This window comes from Aedes aegypti, unplaced genomic scaffold, assembly GCF_002204515.2.
Source record: "Aedes aegypti strain LVP_AGWG unplaced genomic scaffold, AaegL5.0 Primary Assembly AGWG_AaegL5_hic_scaff_1910_PBJ_arrow, whole genome shotgun sequence".
NCBI classification, from domain to species: Eukaryota; Metazoa; Arthropoda; class Insecta; order Diptera; family Culicidae; genus Aedes; species Aedes aegypti.
In genome coordinates this window covers 78,118-94,134 of record NW_018735391.1, presented here as the reverse complement: position 1 = coordinate 94,134, position 16,017 = coordinate 78,118, and the positions used below count along the sequence as shown (strand labels likewise).

General features: G+C 44.0%; 8 protein-coding genes and 1 pseudogene across 8 annotated transcripts; 5 read left to right on the top strand and 4 right to left on the bottom strand.

Annotated features, from left to right (window-relative positions):
- Positions 1–360: 360 nt before the first annotated feature.
- LOC5578471 (histone H4) lies at positions 361–706 on the bottom strand. Its single transcript, XM_001656944.2, has one exon. The coding sequence runs from the start codon at positions 704–706 to the stop codon at positions 395–397; it is 312 nt and encodes a 103-aa protein (XP_001656994.2). The 3' UTR covers positions 361–394.
- A 232-nt stretch (positions 707–938) lies between these two features.
- On the top strand, positions 939–1,374 carry LOC5578470 (annotated as a pseudogene).
- Positions 1,375–2,377: 1,003 nt separating this feature from the next.
- On the bottom strand, positions 2,378–2,754 carry LOC5578469 (histone H2A). The gene is made up of 2 exons (XM_021856633.1): positions 2,632–2,754; positions 2,378–2,500 (listed from the first exon to the last, which is right to left on the bottom strand). The coding sequence occupies exons 1-2, from the start codon at positions 2,752–2,754 to the stop codon at positions 2,378–2,380; spliced, it is 246 nt and encodes an 81-aa protein (XP_021712325.1).
- A 287-nt stretch (positions 2,755–3,041) lies between these two features.
- On the top strand, positions 3,042–5,646 carry LOC110680841 (histone H1B-like). Its single transcript, XM_021856632.1, has 2 exons — positions 3,042–3,101; positions 5,335–5,646. Exons 1-2 carry the CDS (start codon positions 3,042–3,044, stop codon positions 5,644–5,646), a joined length of 372 nt encoding a protein of 123 aa, XP_021712324.1.
- Positions 5,647–9,752: 4,106 nt separating this feature from the next.
- LOC5578467 (histone H4) lies at positions 9,753–10,202 on the bottom strand. Its single transcript, XM_001656940.2, has 2 exons — positions 10,125–10,202; positions 9,753–10,061 (listed from the first exon to the last, which is right to left on the bottom strand). Exons 1-2 carry the CDS (start codon positions 10,200–10,202, stop codon positions 9,783–9,785), a joined length of 357 nt encoding a protein of 118 aa, XP_001656990.2. The 3' UTR covers positions 9,753–9,782.
- Positions 10,203–10,317: 115 nt separating this feature from the next.
- Positions 10,318–10,784, top strand: LOC110680842 (histone H3). The gene has a single exon (XM_021856634.1). It carries the CDS (start codon positions 10,355–10,357, stop codon positions 10,763–10,765), a length of 411 nt encoding a protein of 136 aa, XP_021712326.1. The 5' UTR covers positions 10,318–10,354; the 3' UTR covers positions 10,766–10,784.
- Positions 10,785–11,587: 803 nt separating this feature from the next.
- Positions 11,588–12,237, bottom strand: LOC110680843 (histone H2A). Its single transcript, XM_021856636.1, has one exon. The coding sequence runs from the start codon at positions 12,136–12,138 to the stop codon at positions 11,764–11,766; it is 375 nt and encodes a 124-aa protein (XP_021712328.1). The 5' UTR covers positions 12,139–12,237; the 3' UTR covers positions 11,588–11,763.
- A 182-nt stretch (positions 12,238–12,419) lies between these two features.
- On the top strand, positions 12,420–12,794 carry LOC5578468 (histone H2B). The gene has a single exon (XM_001656941.1). It carries the CDS (start codon positions 12,420–12,422, stop codon positions 12,792–12,794), a length of 375 nt encoding a protein of 124 aa, XP_001656991.1.
- A 1,847-nt stretch (positions 12,795–14,641) lies between these two features.
- LOC110680832 (histone H1B-like) lies at positions 14,642–15,484 on the top strand. Its single transcript, XM_021856622.1, has one exon. The coding sequence runs from the start codon at positions 14,701–14,703 to the stop codon at positions 15,379–15,381; it is 681 nt and encodes a 226-aa protein (XP_021712314.1). The 5' UTR covers positions 14,642–14,700; the 3' UTR covers positions 15,382–15,484.
- The last annotated feature ends 533 nt before the right edge of the window (positions 15,485–16,017 follow it).

Below are 16,017 nucleotides of genomic sequence, written 5' to 3'. Positions count from 1 at the left end.
TGAGTGGTATGAAGCTAGATGGAACTTGTGTGGATAGTTGAAGGCGTCAAAACGAACGATTTAGGTAGTAACTGTTTCTTGAGATTTCGTCGAGCTGCTAATCGTATTCCTCTGCTAATACAGCGTAAACTTGGAAAACAGGAATAAACTTATCTGAACTCTAGAGCAACAACAAAACACACCAGCCTGATGGCTACGAATGAAACGGAGAATGCTGTCGGGAGGAGGGTTTACGAGTCGTTCATGACGGCAATCAAAAAACTTGCTTGTTGGTACTAACACCGTTACGATGGCAGACTGCTATTAGTAATTGAATTTTGACCTGATAACTCTTTTGGGAATGTGTTTGGGGCCCTGAAAAGGGCCGTTTTGAGAGCGGAAATATGGATACGATTTAACCTCCGAAACCGTACAGAGTACGTCCCTGACGCTTCAGAGCGTAGACAACATCCATGGCGGTTACGGTTTTACGCTTGGCGTGTTCAGTGTAGGTAACAGCATCACGAATGACATTTTCCAGGAATACCTTCAGCACTCCACGGGTTTCCTCGTAGATAAGACCAGAGATACGCTTGACTCCACCACGACGAGCCAAACGACGGATGGCGGGCTTGGTGATACCCTGGATGTTATCACGCAAAAACTTGCGATGACGCTTAGCGCCTCCTTTTCCTAGTCCTTTGCCTCCCTTACCACGGCCAGTCATTTTGTATGTTTTAGTTCGGTGTTCGACTACGGTTGTAATGAAACTGATGCCTTCCGCTGGCGGACTGCCACTTTTATACCCGCACGAGGGGTGCTTTCTTCTTGCCATTCTTGCTTTTCTATTCTTTCGGGGCTTCTTGATTGGTTGCTGCGTCGAAACAAGCATATAAAAGTAGACGTCGAGTTTTCGACCCTCATTATTTCGCCTCGTTTCAACGCATTCGTTTGGATTGTAAAACAAACTCACCCATCATACAATGGCTCGTACCAAGCAGACTGCCCGTAAGTCTACTGGAGGAAAGGCTCCTCGCAAGCAGCTGGCTACCAAAGCCGCTCGCAAGAGCGCCCCGGCTACCGGAGGAGTCAAGAAGCCCCATCGTTATCGGCCAGGAACCGTCGCTCTGCGTGAAATCCGCCCGCTATTCAGAAGTCAACTGAGCTGCTGATCCGCAAGCTGCCCTTCCAGCGCCTGGTTCGTGAAATTGCTCAGGACTTCAAGACTGACCTGCGCTTCCAGAGCTCGGCTGTCATGGCCCTACAGGAAGCTAGCGAGGCCTATCTGGTCGGTCTTTTCGAAGATACCAACCTGTGCGCCATCCACGCCAGGCTGTCACTATCATGCCCAAGGACATTCAGCTGGCTCGCCGTATCCGTGGAGAACGTGCCTAAAATTGGTCTACGTTAGTTACCATTCTAAAAAACGGCCCTTTTCAGGGCCACTACCACATTCCACAAAAGAGTTATCAGGAATTATTCCCTCGGAATAACTGACGAAGTCAACTTATTCCCATATTTTCGCTAAATCTAGACTAACTCTTGGCGCATTTCGGCTAAAATACACCATTCGACTTCCAACATCTTCGTATCTCTCGCTATCGTGAAAGAGCCAATGAATCGGTTACATTACCTACGCCTAGCCTACGCTAGCCAATTAATCGGTTACATTACATTACGCCATTATTGTTTTAACGGCAGGGCAGACTGAACGACGCAGGTAACGACATATGTGTTTCCGTTTGTATCGAGTGCACAAGTCGGTAGGGCAAAATGACAATGAAACGGCTTCAGCATCAGCCGTGATTTCTCTACCCATATTTCAAACTTCTACCCCTTTATGGCAAACGATGGAGGATGTGGTGTGTGAGGATGCTCGATATTCACCTAGAAAACTTAACTCAAAGCCCACCTTTGATAATGACAAACTAACACTGCTGGCATGTTTCCACCAGCAAAACAGCACACAATCTAGGTGGAAGTTGAGAATAACATTCCTCGTAACTTAACTCTAAGCACACCTTTGTTTATGACAAACTAATAACATTCCTGTGACTTACTCTAAGCGCACCTTTGTTTATGACAAACTAACACTACTGGGATGTTTTTTTTTCCACCAGCAAAAACAGCAACACAATCCAGATGCAAGCAGCAGTGGTTGGTGCTAAACGAATGCGATTGGTAGCACCACCAACGACGGCGAGTGGCTGACGTGCTGTGTGCCGATAGTAGTTGGATATTATTTGCAATTGACACCTAGACGTACTTATACAATAGTTTACTTTACACCAAATACATATTTCGAACAACTCTCTAAGCGGTAGAACGATATTGTCGTCCTGAAAAGGACGGTTTTTGGTTTGATGCGCACGGTCTTCAGTCGAGCGGGAAGTAAATTTTAGGCCTTCTTTTCGGTTTTCTTGGGCAACAGAACAGCCTGAATGTTTGGCAACACACCAACCCTGTGCAATGGTAACGCCAACAGCAGTTTGTTCAATTCCTCATCGTTACGGATGGCCAACTGCAGATGACGGGGAATGAATTCTGGTCTTCTTGTTATCACGAGCAGCGTTTCCCGCCAATTCCAGAACTTCAGCAGCCAGATATTCCATGACGGCAGCCAAGTAGACTGGAGCGCCAGCACCAACTCGCTCGGCGTAGTTGCCCTTCCTGAGCAGACGGTGGATACGACCGACCCGGGAACTGCAATCCTGCCCGGTTGGAACGGGACTTTGCCTTTCCCTTAACTTTGCCTCCTTTGCCGCGGCCAGACATTATGAGATAGTAGGTTTGAGTTTAACTAACAGAGAAACGTTTAACAAAGCGTACGTAAACTGTACTGATGGGGAATCGCCAGAACGAGGGTTATTTTTATACATGCGCAAGCACTGCGATGTACCAATACCAGGGAGGTAGAAGTGGAAACGATCGAAACAGCAAACAAATCGAAGGGGCGTAGCTGGTGCTCTCTATTCTACGAGTATAAAAAGATAAACCGCTCCGGTCGAACGGCATCAGTTTCTGTTTCCCTTGGATCGAAAACAAACGTCAAACCTATAGCGATGGCACCGAAAACCAGTGGAAAGGCCGCGAAGAAATCCGGCAAGGCCCAGAAGAACATTGTCAAGGGCGACTAAGAAGAAGAAGAAGCAGCCGCAGGAAGGAGAGCTATGCCATCTACATCTACAAGGTGTTGAAGCAAGTCCATCCCGACACTGGCGTTTCTTCAAAGGCTATGAGCATCATGAACAGCTTCGTCAACGACATCTTTGAACGTATTGCTGCCGAAGCCTCGCCGTCTTGCTCACTACAACAAGCGCTCGACAATCACTTCCCGCGAAATTCAAACCGCCGTCCCGTCTTCTGCTTCCAGGAGAATTGGCTAAGCATGCTGTTTCCGAAGGCACCAAGGCCGTCACCAAGTAACACCAGCTCCAAGTAAATGACGACCGACATCGAATAATTCGCAGCAAACCAAAAGGCCTTTTTCAGGGCCACTATTTCAATCATAGAAAAGAGTTAAATTCGGAAAAAATGACCCTTCGCAGCGACTGTAATACTCAATAGCTAAACGACTGTTTCGTAATGGCGAACATCATACCACACCCACATCGTAGTTTGCTTACATGATTCAATGTCAAATTGATCCCCCGACTACTTGTTACCAACCTTTGGTTGTTTCAAAATATCTACTTGGACCTCTATGCTTTGCAAAAAGCCTGACTGAACTGACAATACTTACCGAATAGTGCAATGACGCCCTAAACTCAACCTGTATGATTTGCTGCCTACTTTCAGGTATCGCACAGAGAGAAAATAATATCATTATGAGTGAAACGGTCTGCTTCTCGTATCAGACAGCAGCAAAGCAATATATCGATCTAGCCTAGTAGCAAAAGTAACATATTCAACAAAGTGAGTGAGCTATTTGTGAGCCCATTACGTTAGAATCTCAAATCACGCCAAAGTACGTGAACTTAATTTCAATCTTTTAAAATATGAACCATGGAGCTCATGCTACGCTCATGGACGGCGCCGTTTGTGCTAGTGGTGAAGGTAGGGCATTAAATTTTCCTATTGAGGTGTCCTTGTTCTCCGTACCGGAGCGGGTTCCACCAGGCCTAACGACAGACATTATATATCAGTACTCAGATCTTCAAGGCTGACGAGCAATCAATCAGTTCTACAAATAATCAACAACTGCAGCAACTTTCGGCTGCATCCCGAAAACGATTCTTAAACCGGAACGTATAGGTGCCGTATGTACACGTACATTGTTTGGTGCTCACGCGTTTTTTCGGTTTCACATTTCGGGGATCGATTACCAAAGCTTCTTTTATTTCTTGCTTACATGGAATTAACAGTAATGAAACCGACAGAAAGTTTAATTAACCAAACTACAACAAACGCGGCACTGACCTAACGCGTTGATCTTATTCAGGGCTATGCATGTCCTACAGACTCGCACTGGCAGCGATGTTCTTGCGGGGTGTGCTGTCTGATATTACAGATTGTATTTTATTGTAGCGAGTTTGCAGTTATAAATTTCAACATAAACCAAAATCTTAACTAAACATTCAACTATCCTGTGCAGTGCGGTGGCATCGATGGCTAAGGCAACGCATTTGTTGAAATTGGACAATCAACGGTGGGTATATCTCAAGCGGGTGAGAGTTGCTTTGTTTTTAAACGATTATGAGTTACATGACTATTTGTTTACAGATTTAAATAAAATTGATTGATTGACATTTTTATCGAGCCCATGTTGTGGTATTGTTATGGAAAAAAACATCAAATTAACATTGTTAAAAGTTTACTTAAACCAAACCCACGAACATCGCCCGTCAGCACTGGGAATGACTTTGTTTGAGACCTGTTATGAGCCATAAGGTAACGGATTTTTTCATAATATATGAATGTAAACGCAAAGAGCGACTATTGATGTTTCTAAATTCATTACCGGCAAGCATGATAGCATTGTTTCAATAGTTGCTATTAATTGTTTTATCTAGCGAAGCCACACCATATGAAGCACGAGTGCCATTACGACATGTTTACGTGGTACTTTTCTCAATGCCAGCCAGTGTAGCGGTAATGGGCTGCTAGCGAGATTCATATACTCGCCAGACGGACATACTAAAATGTAATATGTTTAGTGAAGAACGGAAAACTGAGTTTTAGAAAGATGTTACCAAAAAAATATACAATATTTCACGAACAGTCTTCAGTGGACGACCATGTCTGCATCCCTAACACAGACATCTCTTCCGAACACCGTACTGTTGCCAGATTTGTCTTCATTCGTTTACTCTAACGTGTAAGCATTACTATTTCTGCCTTTCAAAATGTTTGAAGTCGCCGCTGAAGCCGCTGCCGCAGCCCTGCTGTCTCGCCAGCCAAGGCCAAGAAGCCAAGGGCCCTAAGGGACAGGGCAAGCCAAAGAAGCCATCGACCCACCCCGGTGAACGATATGGTGGTTGCTGCTATCAAAACCTGAAGGAACGGAACGGATCCTCCTTGGCAGGCCATCAAGAAGTACATTGCTGCCAACTACAAATGCGATTTCGCCAAGCTTGCCCATTCCTGAAGAAGGCGCTGAAGAATGGTGTCGAAAAGGGCAAGTTTGTCCAAACCAAGGAACTGGTGCCTCCGGATCGTTCAAACTGAAGGCTGATGCTTAGAAGGCCGCCGGTGAAAAGAAAACGAAGAAGGCCGGTGAGAAGAAACCCAAGAAGCTGCCGGAGAGAAGAAGAAGCTGCCAAGAAACCAGCTGGAGAGAAGAAGGCCAAGAAGCCGCCGGCGAAAAGAAAGCCAAGAAGCAGCTGCAGCGAAGAAAGCCAAAGCTGCGGTGCAAAGGCTGCCAAAAGGCCGGAGGTGTAAAGAAGGCTGCTGCCCCGAAGCAAAAGGCCACAAACCTTCGAAGACCGCCGCAAAAAAGCCAAAGACCCCAAAACCGAAGAAGGCTGCCCCAGCCAAGAAAGCTGCCGCAAAGAAGACCGCTGCCAAAAAGTAAAGTTAGCAACTTTCGGAAGCACCGCAACTGTACTGTGAAACAGTATTCATTATCCAATCAGTCCTTTTCAGGACTACCAATGAAGATCATATCAAAGAGTTATACTAAGAATATTCCTTTTACCGTACGATCGATGATTTTCTCAAGGCGAAATTCAAGGTGAAGAGCACAACATCTAGACAGTCTTTCAAGCTGATACCTTGACCGATTGGTCACTCGATAATCAATCGAACAATTTGTTTTCAACTTGAATTTCTGAAATTATGCTCTTGCTTGACGATTTGAGGTGTTGCTTCGTTCGTTTTTTTTTTTTCTTTTTTTTTTCAATAATGAACAACGCACTGATCTCGAACTGCAAAAGGGCCAGGCAGAGAGGTAGGTCCAGTCCCAACCAGTAGAGAAAAAAAAAAATAAAATAAATAAAAAATAAACAAAAATAACCAATCTTGGGTAAATGGTATTCAAAATTCCAAATCTTGGGTAAATGGTATTCAAAATCTACTTACATGCTAACTCCAAGGATGTACGCAGCCCATTTTAACACAAAATAATAGCCATTTCCTTATCGTGTATCTCGGGGGTTTTCCTTTTCGAGGTAATACAAACTGTTGCTGATGGGTGTCTCATGCTTCTTTGCTGGAAAGCATAACTATCACTGTTCTATCCACATTGGCGGAGCTCAGCATCGCTTCCGATGGAACGGTTGCTTCTATTTTTCACTGATCACTTTATGCGTTTAAGGAAGCAGGATCCATAATTGTTTTTCGATCATTCAAACCCGTAGCCGTTAAGGCGAAGCAGGCCGTCGTTGAAATTTGTACGCGTCGTTAATGATTGTTGCTAATTCATCTCACGATTTCGAATCGAAGAAAATCAGTTGAAAAAGTATCAGCATACTTTATGCATGTTAGCGCGTACAGGGATTTTTTTTCAAGTCAATATAAACTATCACGACTGAGTTTTATCACTTTGAAATGCATGCTGAAAAGTCATCATTGTTGCCAAAACGAATGACGGGCCTTAAGAAGTTTTGCATTATAATGTGTTTTGTTTTAGAATGATATTCAACAGTATAACATTCGTAATATTCCGTTTCGAATGAACGACATCCAAATGATAAGAAAAATGAACCATTCACAATGGATTTTTTTTTTCTTTATTCTTTATTTCTTTATTCAGGAAAAGATAGTTTTTACGCTGTTTATAAATATGAGTTTATTGTTAAATTTTTATTGTGGCTGATCGACAAATGCCTAATGGTTCGATGTGTTGTTGTATGCTGGGAGTTCCGTTTCTAATAACCAAAATTCAAAGTAAAATATACAAAATAAAGGCACACTACGCATAGAGGAGTTTAATTCATTTCATCCGTTTATTCGGTTATTAGGTCAGTGGATTCTGAAATTGGGCGAAATGGATGCGGATAATACGGGGCGTTGTTAGAGTGTGAAAAATCAAAACTGGAAGACCCAACATTGGAATAGAAGGGAAGGTTGTTCGCAATTAAAAGAGGCAAAGCATAGGCACAAATGACATAAGTTATACACATGACTGCCAAACTGTCTCAAGCGCCCACAAGTTCACTAAAAGCCGTCCCCATACTCATGAGACCGAAAACACTCATATTGTCAACAACAACAGTCACCCCACAGTTATGGATAGCACTCTGATATGGATCAGAGTTGGATTAAAACGGGAAATATCTCATCAAACAGAGTTTGCAATTACGCAGAACACATTTTACCTACGTGAGCCATAAATCTGTGCAACATCGCAATCAATTATAAAATGCTCGATCATATTTTTTCCGACCGTATTCCCACAAACGTTGATTCATAACTGTGGGGCATTGAAACCGTACCACAGTTATGGATCATTTATTTTAATCATGTCTTGTTTCAGAAAAGTGACCCTTAGTTTGATCCATAACTGTGGGGGTGACTGTAGTTGCGATTGCACCTTCCGTATTTTTTTTTTTTTTTTTTTTTTTTTTATGAGCCATACTGTACGCGGCGTCGATTTGCCGTTGAAAACCAATACCATACCATAGATTCCGAAAGAAACGCCAAAAAGTATGCTTTCAGTAACATACCGTTCACTTACCCAGCAGATAAAGTGCTGTTGTAAGTGTTTTGATCCACTACATACATGGACCCACCTCTCTCCATGATCCCCATCTTCGGGACTATCGAAATGCAGTTTTTGAATGAGGAAAAACCCGTGTTTCTTCTAGACTTTATCAGGTTTCTCAGCTGAGGTAACCGTTACAAACTTAATCATACCGCAAGGCGGGGTAACTTTGGTAGTTTTGTGGAGTATAATCTGATTATTCCTGCACACTGTAGAAAACAATTTTTATCTTAAATTTTGCCGTCGAAAGTTGGCATTACCGTAAAACGGGGTAACTTTGATAGTGCGTGACCCACAACATACTGAACGAAATAACAAAGTTTCTGTCAATCAGTTAAGCAAACCGAATGCAGAAGTAAAGAGTATTAGTATGACACTTCGCGTCAAAGCTATTTTCGTTGGAATCAAGTAAATTTGAGAATTTATATGCAAATATTAAAAATTTATAAGATTTTTCCCATTTTTTAAAAAGCTCACAAACAATCTGTTCTACGATCACTATTCGATGAAGCCATAATGAGTTCGTCACTTGTCCTTGACAGCCTAGTTGTAGTAGAACATGAATTCGGACTCAAATCTCTTAGCGAATACCATGCCTTACATGGTGCTTTGTGATTGCACAGATCACTCGAGTTAGTTTCGCGCGTTTCCGAAGTAATTTTGCACCCACAATCTGGGTGTGTTAACGATGTGGATGACGACGTTGGAAGCGGTTTGTGGGTGCTCAGTCGAAAACGGATTATCAACTGGTTTCATAGTTTTGTTTAAGATGAGTGAAATATGATGACACACATTCATTATATACAATCAATCACTGCACGGTGGTATGCGCCAGATGCTCAACAACGCATACCGAAAAAAATGAAGTTAAGCAAAACAAGCAAAAACGGAATGGTACAGTTATGCAGAATCAGCACGAACGATTGCTACCTGACAATGAAGTCCGGGTAGGAGATGCATGCACGTGAGTGGTATGAAGCTAGATGAACTTGTGTGGATAGTTGAAGGCGTCAAAACGAACGATTTAGGTAGTAACTGTTTCTTGAGATTTCGCCGAGCTGGTTATCGTATTCGCCCTGCTAATACAGCGTAAACTTGGAAAACAGGAATAAACTTATCTGAACTCTTGAGGCAACAACAAAACACACAGCCTGATGGCTACGAATGACACGGGTAGGAGATGCATGCCACAACAACAGTTATGCAGAATCAGCACGAACGATTGCTACCTGGCAATGAAGTCCGGGTAGGAGATGCATGCACGTGAGTGGTATGAAGCTAGATGGAACTTGTGTGGATAGTTGAAGGCGTCAAAACGAACGATTTAGGTAGTAACTGTTTCTTGAGATTTCGTCGAGCTGCTAATCGTATTCGCTCTGCTAATACAGCGTAAACTTGGAAAACAGGAATAAACTTATCTGAACTCTAGAGCAACAACAAAACACACAGCCTGATGGCTACGAATGAAACGGAGAATGTGTCGGGAGGAGGGGTTTACGAGTCGTTCATGACGGCAATCAAAAACTTGCTTGTTGGATACATAACACCGTACGATGGCAGACTGCTATTAGTAATTGAATTTTGACCTGATAACTCTTTTGGGAATGTGTTTGGTGGCCCTGAAAAAGGGCCGTTTTGAGAGCGGAAATATGGATACGATTTAACCTCCGAAACCGTACAGAGTACGTCCCTGACGCTTCAGAGCGTAGACAACATCCATGGCGGTTACGGTTTTACGCTTGGCGTGTTCAGTGTAGGTAACAGCATCACGAATGACATTTTCCAGGAATACCTTCAGCACTCCACGGGTTTCCTCGTAGATAAGACCAGAGATACGCTTGACTCCACCACGACGAGCCAAACGACGGATGGCGGGCTTGGTGATACCCTGGATGTTATCACGCAAAACCTTGCGATGACGCTTAGCGCCTCCTTTTCCCTAGTCCTTTGCCTCCCTTACCACGGCCAGTCATTTTGTATGTTTAGTTCGGTGTTCGACTACGGTTGTAATGAAACTGATGCCTTCCGCTGGCGGACTGCCACTTTTATACCCGCCACGAGGGGTGCTTTCTCTTGCCATTCTTGCTTTTCCTATTCTTTTCGGGGCTTCTGATTGGTTTGCCTGCGTCGAAACAAGCATATAAAAGTAGACGTCGAGTTTCGACCCTCATTATTTTCGCCTCGTTTCAAACGCATTCGTTTGGATTGTAAAACAAACTTCACCATCATACAATGGCTCGTACCAAGCAGACTGCCCGTAAGTCTACTGGAGGAAAGGCTCCTCGCAAGCAGCTGGCTACCAAAGCCGCTCGCAAGAGCGCCCCGGCTACCGGAGGAGTCAAGAAGCCCCATCGTTATCGGCCAGGAACCGTCGCTCTGCGTGAAATCCGTCGCTATCAGAAGTCAACTGAGCTGCTGATCCGCAAGCTGCCCTTCCAGCGCCTGGTTCGTGAAATTGCTCAGGACTTCAAGACTGACCTGCGCTTCCAGAGCTCGGCTGTCATGGCCCTACAGGAAGCTAGCGAGGCCTATCTGGTCGGTCTTTTCGAAGATACCAACCTGTGCGCCATCCACGCCAAGCGTGTCACTATCATGCCCAAGGACATTCAGCTGGCTCGCCGTATCCGTGGAGAACGTGCCTAAATTTGGTCTACGTTAGTTACCATTCTAAAAACGGCCCTTTTCAGGGCCACTACCACATTCCACAAAAAGAGTTATCAGGAATTATTCCCTCGGAATAACTGACGAAGTCAACTTATTCCCATATTTTCGCTAAATCTAGACTAACTCTTGGCGCATTTCGGCTAAAATACACCATTCGACTTCCAACATCTTCGTATCTCTCGCTATCGTGAAAGAGCCAATGAATCGGTTACATTACGCTACGCCTAGCCTACGCTAGCCAATTAATCGGTTACATTACATTACGCCATTATTGTTTTTAACGGCAGGGCAGACTGAACGACGCAGGTAACGACATATGTGTTCCGTTTGTATCGAGTGCACAAGTCGGTAGGCAAAATGACAATGAAACGGCTTCAGCATCAGCCGTGATTTCTCTACCCATATTTCAAACTTCTACCCTTTATGGCAAACGATGGAGGATGTGGTGTGTGAGGATGCTCGATATTCACCTAGAAAACTTAACTCAAAGCCCACCTTTGATAATGACAAACTAACACTGCTGGCATGTTTCCACCAGCAAAACAGCACACAATCTAGGTGGAAGTTGAGAATAACATTCCTCGTAACTTAACTCTAAGCACACCTTTGTTTATGACAAACTAATAACATTCCTGTGACTTAACTCTAAGCGCACCTTTGTTTATGACAAACTAACACTACTGGGATGTTTTTTTTCCACCAGCAAAACAGCACACAATCCAGATGCAAGCAGCAGTGGTTGGTGCTAAACGAATGCGATTGGTAGCACCACCAACGACGGCGAGTGGCTGACGTGCTGTGTGCCGATAGTAGTTGGATATTATTTGCAATTGACACCTAGACGTACTTATACAATAGTTTACTTTACACCAAATACATAATTTCGAACAACTCTCTAGCGGTAGAACGAATATTGTCGTCCTGAAAAGGACGGTTTTGGTTTGATGCGCACGGTCTTCAGTCGAGCGGGAAGTAATTTAGGCCTTCTTTTCGGTTTTCTTGGGCAACAGAACAGCCTGAATGTTTGGCAACACACCACCCTGTGCAATGGTAACGCCAGACAGCAGTTTGTTCAATTCCTCATCGTTACGGATGGCCAACTGCAGATGACGGGGAATGATTCTGGTCTTCTTGTTATCACGAGCAGCGTTTCCCGCCAATTCCAGAACTTCAGCAGCCAGATATTCCATGACGGCAGCCAAGTAGACTGGAGCGCCAGCACCAACTCGCTCGGCGTAGTTGCCCTTCCTGAGCAGACGGTGGATACGACCGACCGGGAACTGCAATCCTGCCCGGTTGGAACGGGACTTTGCCTTTCCCTTAACTTTGCCTCCTTTGCCGCGGCCAGACATTATGAGATAGTAGGTTTGAGTTTAACTAACAGAGAAACGTTTACAAAGCGTACGTAAACTGTACTGATGGGGAATCGCCAGAACGAGGGTTATTTTATACATGCGCAGCACTGCGATGTACCAATACCAGGGAGGTAGAAGTGGAAACATCGAAACAGCAAACAAATCGAAGGGGCGTAGCGGTGCTCTCTATTCTACGAGTATAAAAGATAAACCGCTCCGGTCGAACGGCATCAGTTTCTGTTTCCCTTTGGATCGAAAACAACGTCAAACCTATAGCGATGGCACCGAAAACCAGTGGAAAGGCCGCGAAGAAATCCGGCAAGGCCCAGAAGAACATTGTCAAGGGCGACAAGAAGAAGAAGAAGCAGCGCAGGAAGGAGAGCTATGCCATCTACATCTACAAGGTGTTGAAGCAAGTCCATCCCGACACTGGCGTTTCTTCAAAGGCTATGAGCATCATGAACAGCTTCGTCAACGACATCTTTGAACGTATTGCCGCCGAAGCCTCCCGTCTTGCTCACTACAACAAGCGCTCGACAATCACTTCCCGCGAAATTCAAACCGCCGTCCGTCTTCTGCTTCCAGGAGAATTGGCTAAGCATGCTGTTTCCGAAGGCACCAAGGCCGTCACCAAGTACACCAGCTCCAAGTAAATGACGACCGACATCGAATAATCGCAGCAAACCAAAAGGCCCTTTTCAGGGCCACTATTTCAATCATAGAAAAGAGTTAAATTCGGAAAAAATGACCCTTCGCAGCGACTGTAATACTCAATAGCTAAACCGACTGTTTCGTAATGGCGAACATCATACCACCCCATCGTAGTTTGCTTACATGATTCAATGTCAAATTGATCCCCCGACTACTTGTTACCAACCTTTGGTTGTTTCAAAATATCTACTTGGACCTCTATGCTTTGCAAAAAGCCTGACTGAACTGACAATACTTACCGAATAGTGCAATGACGCCCTAAACTCAACCTGTATGATTTGCTGCCTACTTTCAGGTATCGCACAGAGAGAAAATAATATCATTATGAGTGAAACGGTCTGCCTTCTCGTATCAGACAGCAGCAAAGCAATATATCGATCTAGCCTAGTAGCAAAAGTAACATATTCAACAAAGTGAGTGAGCTATTAGTGAGCCCATTACGTTAGAATCTCAAATCACGCCAAAGTACGTGAACTTAATTTCAATCTTTTAAAATATGAACCATGGAGCTCATGCTACGCTCATGGACGGCGCCGTTTGTGCTAGTGGTGAAGGTAGGGCATTAAATTTTCCCTATTGAGGTGTCCTTGTTCTCCGTACCGGAGCGGGTTCCACCAGGCCTAACGACAGACATTATATATCAGTACTCAGATCTTCAAGGCTGACGAGCAATCAATCAGTTCTACAAATAATCAACAACTGCAGCAACTTTCGGCTGCATCCCGAAAACGATTCTTAAACCGGAAACGTATAGGTGCCGTATGTACACGTACATTGTTTGGTGCTCACGCGTTTTTCGGTTTCACATTTCGGGGATCGATTACCAAAGCTTCTTTTAATTTCTTGCTTACATGGAATTAACAGTAATGAAACCGACAGAAAGTTTAATTAACCAAACTACAACAAACGCGGCACTGACCTAACGCGTTGATTCTTATTCAGGGCTATGCATGTCCTACAGACTCGCACTGGCAGCGATGTTCTTGCGGGGTGTGCTGTCTGATATTACAGATTGTATTTTATTGTAGCGAGTTTGCAGTTATAAATTTCAACATAAACCAAAATCTTAACTAAACATTCACTATCCTGTGCAGTGCGGTGGCATCGATGGCTAAGGCAACGCATTTGTTGAAATTGGACAATCAACGGTGGGTATATCTCAAGCGGGTGAGAGTTGCTTTGTTTTTAAACGATTATGAGTTACATGACTATTTTGTTTACAGATTAAAATAAAATTGATTGATTGACATTTTTATCGAGCCCATGTTGTGGGTATGGTTTATGGAAAACCATCAAATTAACATTGTTAAAAGTTTACTTAAACCAAACCCACGAACATCGCCCGTCAGCACTGGGAATGACTTTGTTTGAGACCTGTTATGAGCCATAAGGTAACGGATTTTTCATAATATATGAATGTAAACGCAAAGAGCGACTATTGATGTTTCTAAATTCATTACCGGCAAGCATGATAGCATTGTTTCAATAGTTGCTATTAATTGTTTTATCTAGCGAAGCCACACCATATGAAGCACGAGTGCCATTACGACATGTTTACGTGGTACTTTTCTCAATGCCAGCCCAGTGTAGCGGTAATGGGCTGCTAGCGAGATTCATATACTCGCCAGACGGACATACTAAAATGTAAATATGTTTAGTGAAGAACGGAAAACTGAGTTTTAGAAAGATGTTACCAAAAAAATATACAATATTTCACGAACAGTCATTCAGTGGACGACCATGTCTGCATCCCTAACACAGACATCTCTTCCGAACACCGTACTGTTGCCAGATTTGTCTTCATTCGTTTACTCTAACGTGTAAGCATTACTATTTCTGCCTTTCAAAATGTCTGAAGTCGCCGCTGAAGCCGCTGCCGCAGCCCCTGCTGTCTCGCCAGCCAAGGCCAAGAAGCCAAGGGCCCCTAAGGGACAGGGCAAGCCAAAGAAGCCATCGACCCATCCCCCGGTGAACGATATGGTGGTTGCTGCTATCAAAACCCTGAAGGAACGGAACGGATCCTCCTTGCAGGCCATCAAGAAGTACATTGCTGCCAACTACAAATGCGATGTCGCCAAGCTTGCCCCATTCCTGAAGAAGGCGCTGAAGAATGGTGTCGAAAAGGGCAAGTTTGTCCAAACCAAGGGAACTGGTGCCTCCGGATCGTTCAAACTGAAGGCTGATGCTAAGAAGGCCGCCGGTGAAAAGAAAACGAAGAAGGCCGGTGAGAAGAAACCCAAGAAGGCTGCCGGAGAGAAGAAGAAGGCTGCCAAGAAACCAGCTGGAGAGAAGAAGGCCAAGAAGCCAGCCGGCGAAAAGAAAGCCAAGAAGCCAGCTGCAGCGAAGAAAGCCAAAGCTGCCGGTGCAAAGGCTGCCAAAAAGGCCGGAGGTGTAAAGAAGGCTGCTGCCCCGAAGCAAAAGGCCACCAAACCTTCGAAGACCGCCGCAAAGAAGCCAAAGACCCCAAAACCGAAGAAGGCTGCCCCAGCCAAGAAAGCTGCCGCAAAGAAGACCGCTGCCAAAAAGTAAAGTTAGCAACTTTCGGAAGCACCCGCAACTGTACTGTGAAACAGTATTCATTATCCAATCAGTCCTTTTCAGGACTACCAATGAAGATCATATCAAAGAGTTACTACTAAGAATATTCCTTTTACCGTACGATCGATGATTTTCTCAAGGCGAATCTCAAGGTGAAGAGCACACATCTAGACAGTCTTTCAAGCTGATACCTTGACCGATTGGTCACTCGATAATCAATCGAACAATTTGTTTTCAACTTGAATTTCTGAAATTATGCTCTTGCTTGACGATTTGAGGTGTTGCTTCGTTCGTTTTTTTTTTCTTTTTTTTTTTCAATAATGAACAACGCACTGATCTCGAACTGCAAAAGGGCCAGGCAGAGAGGTAGGTCCAGTCCCAACCAGTAGAGAAAAAAAAAATAATAAATAAATAAAAAATAAAACAAAAATACCAATCTTGGGTAAATGGTATTCAAAATTCCAAATCTTGGGTAAATGGTATTCAAAATCTACTTACATGCTAACTCCAAGGATGTACGCAGCCCATTTTTAACACAAAATAATAGCCAATTTCCTTATCGTGTATCTCGGGGGTTTTCCTTTTCGAGGTAATACAAACTGTTGCTGATGGTGTGTCTCATGCTTC

What these genes read in the sequence shown, in the direction of transcription:
- LOC110680841 (XM_021856632.1), top strand. Translation starts at nt 3,042, where the DNA reads ATGGCACCGAAAACCAGTGGAAAGGCCGCGAAGAAATCCGGCAAGGCC. An exon ending in GCAAGGCCCAGAAGAACATT is followed by an intron (nt 3,102 to 5,334) that starts GTCAAGGGCGAC and finishes AAATGTTTGAAG; the next exon opens with TCGCCGCTGAAGCCGCTGCC.
- LOC110680842 (XM_021856634.1), top strand. Translation starts at nt 10,355, where the DNA reads ATGGCTCGTACCAAGCAGACTGCCCGTAAGTCTACTGGAGGAAAGGCT.
- LOC110680843 (XM_021856636.1), bottom strand. Translation starts at nt 12,138, where the DNA reads ATGTCTGGCCGCGGCAAAGGAGGCAAAGTTAAGGGAAAGGCAAAGTCC.
- LOC5578468 (XM_001656941.1), top strand. Translation starts at nt 12,420, where the DNA reads ATGGCACCGAAAACCAGTGGAAAGGCCGCGAAGAAATCCGGCAAGGCC.
- LOC110680832 (XM_021856622.1), top strand. Translation starts at nt 14,701, where the DNA reads ATGTCTGAAGTCGCCGCTGAAGCCGCTGCCGCAGCCCCTGCTGTCTCG.
- LOC5578467 (XM_001656940.2), bottom strand. Translation starts at nt 10,202, where the DNA reads ATGGCAAGAGAAAGCACCCCTCGTGGCGGGTATAAAAGTGGCAGTCCG. An exon ending in GCATCAGTTTCATTACAACC is followed by an intron (nt 10,062 to 10,124) that starts GTAGTCGAACAC and finishes GCAAAGGACTAG; the next exon opens with GGAAAAGGAGGCGCTAAGCG.
- LOC5578471 (XM_001656944.2), bottom strand. Translation starts at nt 706, where the DNA reads ATGACTGGCCGTGGTAAGGGAGGCAAAGGACTAGGAAAAGGAGGCGCT.
- LOC5578469 (XM_021856633.1), bottom strand. Translation starts at nt 2,754, where the DNA reads ATGTCTGGCCGCGGCAAAGGAGGCAAAGTTAAGGGAAAGGCAAAGTCC. An exon ending in AGGAAGGGCAACTACGCCGA is followed by an intron (nt 2,501 to 2,631) that starts GCGAGTTGGTGC and finishes CGTCATCTGCAG; the next exon opens with TTGGCCATCCGTAACGATGA.